The following is a 13127-nucleotide window of genomic DNA, read 5'->3' as shown; positions in this document are numbered from 1 at the left end:
TTTATCTTTCCCATATCCACATAAATGGCAACAAGGCCAGTCTCTCCCATCCACAACACTATACATGGTCATATTTTATTTAATGAATATAACCCTATGTAAGTGTCTGAAACATAAAAGGGATGAGTGAAGGAAACCTTTGTATTTGGATAACATACTTGCCTTTAGAAAGAACTGACAGGTTATACCCCCCCCGCCCCGAGATGCTGACCTGCAGTGCTGTCTAGCTGATGCCAGTAAGGCATTATCTTCCGACTCTACCTCATGAGTTGAAGAGACACAGAAAATCAATTTGGAAAGCAGACGACTTGGACTTATAGAATTCCATTTGCTGTCAGTAAGAAACTATTACCTTATATAGGATTATACTTAGAGATTTCAGGGAGAAAGGTTCAAGGCAAATAAAATAACTTTTTAACATTTTATTGATGAACAGCAGAAAATGCAGCTTTTGTTTATCATACTGCTGGATGTAATATCAATTTGTACATGTGTAAATAAACTTTTGCACATGTTTTCAACATAATAGCCGCTGTTCTGAAAATAACTCAGGCATATGGTGTCACAGTCATGGACATCACCCTGAGAAAGATTGAGGATACAGAGCAGTGTGGTGGGAGCAGCAGAGGGATCTGAGGACTGTAAATCCAGCCACAGAGTAAATTGTCAGTGGCTATTTTGTGCTGAGCCATCTGTTGGCTTGACTACACTGCCAGTGATAGTTTAAAGATAGCTGGAGCGTGTCTATACAAGCTACACAAAACGGTAGCTTCTATGCTCTTTGAAAAGAACAGGATCCGACTTACATTATACAGTAAGCATTGCAGATGGCCTTTTAATACACCCTTCTTCCCAGGAACAAGTTTTGTCACCAGGGAACACACAATGCCCTTTGACCTGTATAACCAGAGGCTCAATATTCTGTTCCATATCCTGGCGGGCACATCCTGTAGTATATTCTTCAAATGTTATTCCTATATCTGTATTGCAAGAAACTTATCAGAGCCCATGAATATTGTTGTTCATATTCTCTATTAGCATCTATGTTACCAGTGCCTTTCTTTAGAGTAGACGGTGCTCTAAAATAGGATATATATGTATATATAATTATTTTCAGTTGAGAAGTGGTCTTGTAACGGAATGAATTACAGATCTGTAGGTGAAGATTTGAAATGGTGCTCCACAGACTGCTTTCCATCTTCTAGAACTTTGGAAATGCGCTGCAACAAAAAGAGGAACAGAGTGCCATATGTTAAAATGACTACTGTATTGGATTCAGTAATAGGTATATTAATTACTAGCTTGTGGCCTTAAGCTGTAGCTAGAGAAAAAAGACGATGACCAAATGCTGGATATTTTGAATCGATTTCTCTATCCTGCAAAACCATAAATCTGTATTTAAACCTGTCCGCATGACTCCAGTCATGCTGTGAAACACTGTACAAATGGATTTTTAGCTTCATTCAGTCCTTTTTCAGACTTGTAAAAAAGGACATTTTGTCCTCCTTATTTTACATGCTATTTAGGTTTAAATGTGAATGGATGAGATCATGCTGAAAAGCTGTTACTCCTGGGTTTGAAAAGAACAAGTATGTGATAAATTGAATATAAGTGAAATCCTACAGACTTCAAATTAATAGGTTATTCTTGTTCCTACCAGAAAAATATGATTATGAACACATCTAAATGCAGATTTTCCTAAATGTTGCTCTATGGTCCCTTAAGGCACTATCTATATTTTTTAAAAGACTGCAGAAACTAATGGATGAAAATGAAACCTATTCACCAGAAAAAATTTAAAAAAAAAACAAACCAAAAAAACCCCAACCTTTGCTTTGTAAAATATTACAAGTGTCACAGAATGCTTATGCAGTATGCATATCAGCAGCTACCCGCATCTGCATTAAATGTCACCCTCCCACTACCTGAAAAAAATAGGAAACCTTTAAAACTTTTGAATCTTAATATCTGCACTGAATATACATTTTTTGCTTTCAAACACTACATTAAATTCAATAGTTTTAATTTTGTGAAATTTCCACAGAAATCAGTGAAAGGTTTCCTACTTCAAAGGAAGGCAACCTGTTTTAAGCAACATGAACGACTCCAGTGTAAGCCAATTTCTACTTTCAAATAAGCATCTCTGACAGCAGAAATTGACTCGCACTGTGCATGTTTTGTCATATATGCTATGCTTACCTTACTCTGATGCTAGTGCTAACTGCCCAATGTAATTAAATCGAACAAGAAATAATTGCTTTCCTCTTTTGCTAATAAATGTTATATAAAGCAAATCAGAGAAAATCAGTAGGTCAAATGAGACCTCTTGTGGTACAGATGCAGAAGTGCACATCTGAGCCTTCCTTTTAAACACACACAAAGATGTACTTCCGTACTCCAGAAAGCACAGCCAGAGGCAAATTTTTGCTTCCCTATAGAGCTTCCACTCCTCTCTCTGACAAGAGAAGTAAGAAAAAAAACAGAAGTAAGAGTTTGACTTATGATCTTATGGTATTTTAAAATGACTTAATTTTCAGAGCACAGAATTTTTGAAGAGGTAACGCTTTCTTTTTTCCCCATAAACACACAGAACTTACCATTGTTTTAAATAACTGGTTCACTTTTTTTTTTTTGAAGGTTTTCTTGTCACCATCTGAGGTGGTAGGAAACACTGGTTGACTCAACCTATGTGATGCAATTGTTTCATCATGTGCCACAGGGCTGACGGACAGAGTTAATCCTTAGAAACATATTTGTTACACAAAACAAAACGAGAAAAGGAGAGTCAGAATGTAAGATAAAGCAAGATTCAAAATAATGAACTACTGCAATTACTAGAAAGAAATGAGACATTTTTAATCTAACTATATCCTTAGAATACAAAAATAAGTAATGGGGAAGTGCTAAACTTCAATACATTGAAACTGAATAGTGAAAAAAATGAACCTATCTGGTCAAAAAAGAAAAAACAGATAAATACATGAAAAAGAAGTGGGCCATGAGAGTCTGTTGTGTTGTGCTAAACGTCTGTTACAGGCATCTGGAAAGATAAGGACAGTTGAAATGCAGGCTAAGAAATGGGATGTGCTATGGAAGAAGTAGGGGGTAAAGGATATTAAAAAAGGGCACGTTTTCTCTATACACCCTGGCCTGGAAGTGAGTTCCACCTTCAGTTACACTTTCCCCTTCTCTATCATGCAACTGTCAGCCTTTCTAGTGGGTGGTTATGTTATCTTGTTTCCCCTTCCTCTTGCTGTGAGGGATCCTCTCTAACGTCGAAAGCAGAAGTTGAAACCCTACTATGGGGCAACCTTTGGGGATATTCATCTGCCAAAGCAAAGTACAGAGCATTTCTTCCTGTTTCAAACGCTGCCCTCAGCTGTGAGGGCAGACTGCAGAAGCCCTTGCTTCTGCAAGTGAGACCCTACAAAGCAAGGAAGATGAATAAACCTTGTCTCTTCAAGGCAGAGGGAATGCCCACACTATACAAGGAAGCAAAATTCGGAGCTCCAGAAGTAACACTTGTAGAATTTGCATGTCAGCGTTAGGCAGCACAGTGTAATCAAGCAGTAGTAGCAGTCCAGCCTCACATGCACAATACACACTGAAACTGTAATCTTTGTCTCAGCGGCACGGAGCCACATAGAGAGAGCTACCTGCTCTGCTTGGAGCAAACCCTTTATTGCTATGTTTTCTTAACATAGCAATAAAGAAGTGCAGAACTCTCATCTTATTGTAAGCAGCTTACCTGGGATAGTTGGCATAGAACGACTGACAGAGCTCATCTGCTTGAGGACAGATGTTTTCTGAGGTGCCACTACATGTTCTGAGAGGTTGGTATCACTCATAAACTCATATTTCCTTGACAGCTGTTTAGTAAAAAAAAAAATAGTGCCATTAATGCTGAACTGAGATATGAGCAACAAAGATCTAAGCAAGATAATATTTTGTGAAAAGCATAAAAGAAAATAATTAATAAACAAACTATCATGCCTAACCCGAGTTCTTTATGGGATTGTTTGCTGGTGTATGTGTTATCTAATTCAATCAAAAGACAAAGGTGTTGCTTGTTTTTGTATATTAATGCTTCTCAGAGCATGACTGTGCTTTATATCTCCCTTTTGTATGAGGACATGTAGTGTAAGACAATCATAATCCTCCACAAGTTTCTCCTTGTTTCCCAAAAGAATCTTAGCTTTCTACTGAATTCGCTTTGCCTTTGATGATTTCTCCAAAAATATTTGATCAAATGACTTATGCTCTCTCCATGTAATTCAACAATCTATTATTGCCTGACATGTTAATTTAGATAGGGCTTGCATATCAAGAGGACATCTTTCAAATTTTTTTTTATTATTTCTTTTCATACTAAAAGAAGAAAAGTCTCCTGAGAATGAAACTACCAAAAAAAAAAAAAAGCACAATATAAGTTATGTAAGTCATTCTAATGATCTAGCAGTGCAATAAAAGCACTTAGATGATCTACGGAGCTAGAGATGCCAGTGCTTCCAAACTTCAGTCTGGCACCGTTTAAGGAACACTGTTTGCAATCTTGCAATTTCCTAACAGCTGCATGTTCCATAACAAGGTACAAAACGTACAGGGCTCATCACTTTTGAAATAGCCCTGACTGCAAGGAGCTGCCATGAAATGTCAGCACAGTCAATTGCCTCTCTACAGGAAAGCTAGCTTAACCCTCCCAATATAGTACTCCATTTTAAGCTAACCAAGCTTCAGAATTTGCAACTTCAGGGCTATATTATCTGTCATCATAAGCAAGTAGAGACGTTCTGATTTTTCCATTGATTTGTTTCCTCCCCAGCATCTTGCAGGTTTCATTCATGGCAGGGCAGATCATCTCTGCATCCTGCCTATTTCCCTTTATGACAGCTAAAGTTCTATGTGATATATTTTACTTTTCCTAAGCAAAGGAGTAACGTCCTTTTTTTTATGGACTATAAAATACTACTCTAAACCAGTGACATACACATTTCATGTCAGAGACAGAAATATCAGGTGCTGTCTTCTCATCAGCAAACACCACACTGCTTCTTTTTGTTCTTTTTTTGGACCTTCTCATCTTTACTTCAGGGTGAGGATTAATTTGCAGAGCAGTCTCCTCTGATTCTGCTTTTACTTGCTTTGGTAGCAGTACTTCCAGATCAAAGCTGCAAGAGCAAAAGAAAAAAGTACAAGTTGCTGAGTGATATTTTAAATGCCACTGGTATTCTGATGTCATTTCCCCATGGAATATAAATGCAGGTCATCCTTTCCTTTGACTTTCTATGCAGCCTTGCAAACTGTTGGCAAAAAGTGTATGATGTGCTTCAGCTGGCAACTCTAGATATAAATAAGATGCCTTCAGGAGGTATGCCGTCGCCTTAAAATGTTGCAAAGAATGTAATATAGGAGTGCAAATCCCTTTTTAAAGATTTGTGCATTAGCTTAAGAGCTCCTAAACTAAACAGTTAGAGCTCATATGGCAAGTTTATGCATGGTGATGATGGTGCTGAAAGCAAGACATGCTATTTTGGTTGTTGAAAACAGTGGAACAGACTATTACTATTTATTGTCATGTTTTAAATGCATCCTCCTATTTATTTCACCATATTGGACAACAACACACATACTCAGTGATCAAAAAAAAAAAATCTCCCTCCTCTCTTCCTCTAATTTTTATAGTTTAAAAATTGGGCTATTTTTCATTAAAAAAAACAAATATGAAATTGGTGCTGGCTTTACTCCCTTCTCTGCTGATGTAGTTAGTGTATTGAACATGGGGCTGAACTTATTTTACAACATAAAAATTGATAAATCAAGTAGTATGGTGAATTTGTTGACCCATGCTTCCTAGAAACAAATTAGCATCATAAGAATTAAAAATAGGTGCATGATTCAGCTGCTTAAGTGTAGTTGTCTGGTTCCATAGGAGATGCCCTGCTTTATTAGAGACATGGGACTGGCAGATATGACACAAATCATGTTTGTGTGCTACACCCTTCTTGAGTGGAAGCTGAAGTGCAGGAAGAGCAGCCTGGGACATCTCATAATGTGTGATACTACACATCTTTGTTAGACAACTCAAAAAATTTAAGTAGTGTTAAACAATGAACTGGCAGTCAAACACGCAAGAATAGAGGGGTATCTTAAGAAGAACCACTTCCATACACCTTTGGACTTTTTACTTTTTAAAAGTGAACTAGTCAAAAAGAGATCAGATGTTAAAAAAAAAAAAAAAAATCACAATTGAACACTCCTCAGCAAGATCTATTTTGTATGTACCTTGTTTGGGAAGAAGTTCTATGTGCCCAAAGGATAATTTGTAAAGCGATCGAAAAACAATTTGTGGATGAAAAAGCTAATCAAGACACCTATAACCGTTCTGTCAAAAGTCTTTACGTTTCCCAGTGCTGCAGTTAAGAAAGCGTATTAGGCAAAGCATTTTACATTACTACAGGCTTTACTAAACCGTTCCGCCTCCTTACATGTAAGTTTGTAAAGGTTATCCTCTTCCTCTCCAAGTTTTACAAGCAAAAAGATGCTAAGTAAGTTAAAAGCTGTATAAAGAGAAACTTGCAAAAAACCCAGATCTTTGTATTTTTTCTGAAATGTCATTTAAATTTTAAAATACTTGTTTCTTGAAAATGAAATGCCACTTTTTTCAGGGAGAGCTGAGTATATTTTGTCTATTAAGGTTGAAATACTGTAGCTTTAAGCCTGGAAGAAGTGATAGCTACAGTTAAAAACAATTTTGGCATAACCTGAAAAGACTGCTAGTGGTCTTTATCCTTGTATGCCTTTTTTTTCAACCTTTTAGTTTCATCCCATAACACTGGTTAAAAACCAGGACTGAAAAAAAATTTGTATTGTATTCATAACTAACCTTTCTGAAGCAATTTTGTTTGGAGTACTGCAGTCTGAATTCATGGAAGTCAGTGAAATAACTGATAACTGACGATAGGATCTCAGCATTGATCTTGGCCGTCCTACTCTCTTGTCATCAAAATCTGGCTACAGGATGGAAAAGAGAAACATTTATATCAAACAACTTTGTGTGAACCTCATTTCATCCCTTTTCACTAGGTCTTGAAGATAGCACAGATGTTTTAACATTTGGCATGAAAGAGTTGTTTGCTACCATTAATTACTGTGATTGTTTCTTCTGTCTGGATACACTCTAAGACCTCTCAAACTCAATGATACAGTGAGTAACTAAATAAACTACAATTGACATAATGCACTGTATGTTTGAAAAAGAAATTAAGAGAAACAGTGTCTGCTGATCTTATTTTGAACAGACCTGAGGCGCGCCAATAAAGTACTTGCTTGGGCAAATAGATTTAGTTAGTCCTTGCTCCAGGACACATGCTCCATCTTCAACACAACAGGTTATGCCATCTCTATACCTTAATATAGCCTTTTTTAATTATATGTTTGCAAATGTTGGACAAAATTAGTATTTCCCTAATAGCCAGACAGGAAGAACAGGAGGATTCTCCAGGTCATCATGTATCCATATTGCACAAAGCCATATATGCTACACCATCTCTCTCTGCAAAGCTTGAAGTTGATATATTCTGCAGTGGAAGGAGAAAAAGGAGATATCACTCCAAATCTTCTTGAAGAAGCTTAATGTTGATGGTTATTTAGGCTTTGCAGCCTTGTACAAGTTAACCGAAACAACCTGAGTTATTTCCAAATGCTTTCCTGTTACTTTTGTTAATAAGGTAGGGGACAAGTATCACTTTTTCTTGGCTAATTCTAGAACTGTTTTCTTTCTTCAGGGGTGACTCTGGGATCTAAAATTGTAGTATGCAGTTAGCTCTTCTCTCTTTTTCTGTTCAAGTATTTCCTGGGATGAGCATGCCTCCCCCTAGTTAGCTCATCACCGTGTCATGATATGAGGCAGGTTTTTGAGAATTTCCCAGTGCGTGCATACCATAAACTACTTTTCCAGACTACTTCAATTCCTATCCTATAAACAGGATGTGAACAGCTTTTAAAACACTTTTAAAAAAATTTCATTCTAAAGCACAGGGTTTTGTTCTGATTATCCAGAAAATATTAAAAATTTATGTGTAATTTCATATGCCAAATTCCCAAATACTTTGCTTCTGATATAATTTCTCACTAAGACTCTGATGTCTAGGAGAAGACTTGGAAACTTTTGTAGTTTCAAGAATTATTTTCAAGTGTTCTGCAGAATTTACATGCAATGAGTTTATATGCTGCTCATCCTTTGAACGGCCAGAATCTTGTGATAAAGACACAATAGCTGCGTAACTTTTTTTTTTTCTTTTAATAAAAAAGCTCAGGCCAGCCACCAGAGAGAGTCAGACATGGTAAAATGGCAGTAGTGCCATTCACAAAGTACATTCTCTGCTCTTGCAAAATTTTAAATAGGTTGCTTTTTTTAAGTGCTGATCCATAAGGGTGCTGAAGGGTTCAAGCATTAGGCAAGATTGCTAATTGTGGATTACAGCCTCTTTATTATTGCAAGGATGGTGGCATGAAAATAAAAAAAACATACTGAGATAAATATATAGAATTTTCATCATATAGATGTGCACCACAGCACAATATCCGAAATTTAGGTTAGAAACTTGCTACTTTTTCCCCTTAACAGAAGAAATAAATCCTCTGATAAAATCATCAACGCTGAAAGCAACAACATAAAATACTTTCCGAAGCAACTGGTGTTTAATCACAAAAACCAGCCAACATCATTCTTGCTAGCCTGCACAAGCTCAGATAGACTATTTTATTCAAGAATTGGCTGGAGAGTTTGTGTTTAGAAGTTATCCTTCTATATATTTCAGTTTGGCCTCAACTAACATTTACAGTATTATATACGATAGGTTTTACTTCACAACACAGCTGGAAGTGGCTAGCACAGGGAGGTATCAATTGCAGATCAAAGCCCTAAACCACTAAGAAAAAATACAAAGAGGAGAAACATGAGAATTTGCTTTTACTTCCTTAATAAGGTGGAAAAGAATTGCAATTTTAATAGACATAATAAAATACTCCAAATCTTCCAGAATGAGGAATATTTGAAACGTCAGAGAATTGAATCAACTCTTTAACTATAAAACTCAGGTCCTACTACCTTCAGATCACAAGAAAACCGACAAGCAACAGAAGTTTAGTATGTGTTTTCCTTTAGAAGAACAAGATGTGTATTAAGTAAAGAAAAATTGCAGGAGAAGTTAAAAGGAGAGCAATACCAATTCTCTGGCTCCATATTGTTTTTCCACTTTAACTTTTAAATGCTTGAAACATTCCTCCATACGGTCATGGAAAGGACGAAGATTATCAGAAACTCTTCTTTCATGAATTTTAATTCCAGCCCCAAGGAAAGGTATCTTGAAGAGGGGAAAAAAAGAAGGAAAAAAGTGAGAATATTAAACTGGGTCTGACAACCCCTCTAGCTCCATTTACAGTACCTGCTAAGTCAACTGCAAAACTCTTACTGTGATTGGCAGATAGATTGTCAGTTGTTCTCAGCTTTTAGCAGCAACTACAAGACGGAAAGGGCTCTTGAAAAATGGACTTGCTCTGTAAATTTTTGAAGAATGTTGGCTGCCTCATAGTGACTGTTTTGTCTCTTCTCTGTATTGTAATGTTAATTCCTTATGAAATTAAACATGCGAGAGTTTAAAAAATTCTTAGACTACTAGCTCAGCTGCTTATGAAGGTGCCTGCCATAGTTTGCAAGAAAGAATGTAAAGATCAAAAAATATGCAAGTGGATTCCAGGCAGGTTTCAAACTCTTCTCTTTCAAACAGAGGATTAAGTGACTGGGAAAGGTTTAAATCAATCTACTGGGGGCTTAATCTCATGATCACTTTCACAATTGCTGCAGCAATTTGATATTTAACACCTGGTTACTGAAGGTGACCTATTCCTTTCTCCTCAATTTTACTCTGCAGACTTCCTCTGTACTCCCCACATCTCAGGAAAAATTCAGTAAGATAATGCTTCAATACAAAAATGAACAGCTCAAGCCATGAACAGAAGCAGTTTGCACTAACCAGGCTGCCTTTGCTCAATTTTACCCCTGTGCTTTTCTTTTTTGTTGCTCATCCGTTAGGCTGGGGTCAGTGACAAGTAATCAAAGGGGTTAAGATCTCTGATTCTTCCTACTAGAGTTGAAAGAAGGTACATAATGATAGTTTTTAAAAACTGGGATGGTGGGGGAGGAATATAGATATCTACTCCCTTAAAGGAGAACACCTGATAAAAAGGTTAGGAAACGGTCTATCTGTTCATTAAATACCTCCCTCCACTTGAATTTCTTAAAAAAATCCTTCTCCTTTGTCAGAAGGAATGGCTTGCTTACCAAATTAAAAAAAATCTTATAATGAAGCAAATGTGATAGTAATACTACCTTTCTAACACCTTCCCTACAATGCTTTCCTTTGCTATTATATTGCTACTATCATCTTTGCTGTTATATTAGTGTAATAATATCCAGTAAAAAGCAAACAAACCAAATCTTATCTTCAAAGATAATGGACAGCACACTTTGACATGCTGTTTAATTAATAATAAACGTATTCACAAAGAGAAATTTTGTAGTGCTTCTCTTTAAAATATAAAGACATTTCATTAGTCTTCTATCTTTGAAGATGGTGATTTATGAGATTTGTGCAACATACTCTTAGCTACCCTTCTGCCAGTAACCTTTTCTCACGGCTTTACCATTGACTTTTAGCTATTTTGCATTAATGTTTGGGGCTTTTTGGTAAAAACCACTTAGATTCCACACTTTCTTTTTGTGTTCTGACACTATAAATACTATTAATATTGTATACATTGGTCCACCCATTGACTTGATGATATTTTATGGAAGTTCAATTCCAATATAACCTTTACAAACATGGTATTAAAGCCCATCTATTACAGACAGATCTGTTTGTCCTCTTTAGAGGGATTTACAGGGATAGATATAAATTAGCACTTTATTTACTAGTGCCAGATAGTATTATGGTCAATTTATACCACTACACCCACTGAGTATTTCTGATGGTCAGAAAGCAACCACATACAGAGCCTGTGGTGGGCAACAATACAGGAGAAAGCTGTAAAGGTTGGTGACTCAAACTGATAGTCAAACTGAGATGAATCAAAATGAAACAGGAAGAAACTTCAAAAACATTAAGAAAATAGTACAAAAAAATTCCATTAAAACTATTTGGAAGATTCATTTCAAGGCTGAGAGAGGAATAAATGCTTAATTCTAGCTGTTTCTCATCTATGAAACTGAATCATAGAATCATTGAATAGTTTGGGTTGGAATGGACCTTTAAAGGTCTAGTCCAACCCCCCCGCCATGGGCAGGGACATCTTCAACTAGATCACGTTGCTCAGAGCCCCATCCAACCTGACCTTGAATGTTTCCAGGGATGGGGCATCTACCACCTCTCTGGGCAACCTGTGCCAGTGTCTCACCACCCTCATCGTAAACAATTTCTTCCTTCTAGCTAGTCTAAATCTACCCTCTTTTAGTTTAAAACCATTCCCCCTTGTCCTGTCGCAACAGGCCCTGCTAAAAAGTCTGTCCCCATCTTTCTTATAAGCCCCCTTTAAGTACTGAAAGGCCGCAATAAGGTCTCCCCAAAGCTTTCTCTTCTCCAGGCTGAACAATCCCAACTCTCTCAGCCTTTCCTCATAGGAGAGGCGTTCCATCCCCCCGATTATTTTCGTGGCCTCCTCTGGACCCACTCCAACAGGTCCATGTCTTTCCTGACTGAGGGCTCCAGAGCTGGACGCAGTACTGCAGGTGGGGTCTCACCAGAGCAGAGCAGAGGGGCAGAATCACCTCCCTGCTGGCCACGCTGCTTTTGATGCAGCCCAGGGTACTGTCGCCCCTCTCAGAAGGATGGCATAAGATTAAATCAATGAAGAAGAATTTTTTAATTTAGAATTCTTAGTACAAAGAATGAGACATGGAACATGACAAGAAATATCTTGAGCTATTCACTTCTGATAATAAAATTCCAGATTAACTCACACTATTTCATAACATCCCTCTTGAAAGGGAGATCATTATATTATGCCTCAATATAGCAATTACTATGCCCATTCATTTACACAGCAAACAGTTCTTTCTCACTTACATCATCTACATTTCAGAGGACTTAGCAGTTAGTGGTTTCTTAACAAGCTACCTTGTGCACAAAAATGTAAGTATCTTCTCTCATAGTCATTCATTTTGCCATATATTGATGGCAATAATTTCTAAATGGACCAGATAATGCAAACAGAATTGATAATTTCTGAGGTCATGTTTTTCTTCCCTCCAATATCATAACAAATGCCATTTTCCCTTGAATCTCAGCAAAAATAGAATTTTTTCTGCTACCACCTGCTGTAGGTGCATTTTCCTCTTTGAGGACAAAAGGGTTCTGCAGGTTGGTTGGCTTATCATATGTACACTATATATAAAATAATATAATAATAAATAAAAAACCAAATAACCTCGGTGCTGCTAGTATAGGCAGAACATTCAGTTTTCCTCTGGAGATACAGCTTAAAAATATTTACTAATGGTCTTCCATGCAATTTGTCACACAAAAGACATGTAGCAGCAATCTTGAAGGGTCACTGAGCATGAAAATAACTCCTGTGAGCAACTAGCATTCCATTAAGGTTTCTAATGCAGCTCCCCCTCCCCCAAACAAACAACAATGATGAACACCCACCTCTGGGAAAGAATTATTTCCCAAGAGAATTTCTGACATTTGCAAATGCTTGTTTTCCCAGCAATTCATGAAGTCCTTATGACTTTTGTCATGCTCTCAGTTCTGTCTCCAGGAATACAACCTGAGTTTGAAATCCTTGCCCTTTTAACCATAAAAGTAGCCCACTGTATGTGACTTTTGATAAACCATTCCAAATGATGTGTTCTACAAAGTACTATTCTGGCCTACTGCTTTCCCTAGGACATAAGGAGACATATGGGTAATTCCCCTGATTCTGGTAGCATTTCATCTAACTCTTAACAGACACGATAATGATGATACTCCTCAGGAAACATGATGTGATTTTTGTCATTAAGCCATTTCTCCAGTTTAGGCACAGATTTTAAAAAACGTGAAGGACAAGATCGCTCAGATCCCCAA

The 13127-nt window shown here is 37.1% G+C and overlaps 1 protein-coding gene across 1 annotated transcript in view; it reads right to left on the bottom strand.

The window, feature by feature from the left end:
- Window positions 1–1145: 1145 nt before the first annotated feature.
- Window positions 1146–13127, bottom strand: part of LOC104072972 (dedicator of cytokinesis protein 2-like) — a gene marked incomplete at its 5' end in the record, with an annotated part of 50838 nt that continues 38856 nt past the window's right edge. Inside the window, 6 exons of the mRNA XM_009572601.1 lie at window positions 1146–1220; window positions 2598–2740; window positions 3749–3869; window positions 4988–5168; window positions 6884–7011; window positions 9228–9365. Coding sequence (XP_009570896.1) covers window positions 1146–1220; window positions 2598–2740; window positions 3749–3869; window positions 4988–5168; window positions 6884–7011; window positions 9228–9365 — 786 coding nt within the window. The remainder of the gene's footprint in view (window positions 1221–2597; window positions 2741–3748; window positions 3870–4987; window positions 5169–6883; window positions 7012–9227; window positions 9366–13127) is intronic.

The sequence above is a fragment of the Fulmarus glacialis genome, unplaced genomic scaffold, assembly GCF_000690835.1.
Source record: "Fulmarus glacialis isolate BGI_N327 unplaced genomic scaffold, ASM69083v1 scaffold22002, whole genome shotgun sequence".
Taxonomy (NCBI): Eukaryota; Metazoa; Chordata; class Aves; order Procellariiformes; family Procellariidae; genus Fulmarus; species Fulmarus glacialis.
This window is presented reverse-complemented; position numbering and strand designations above follow the sequence as displayed.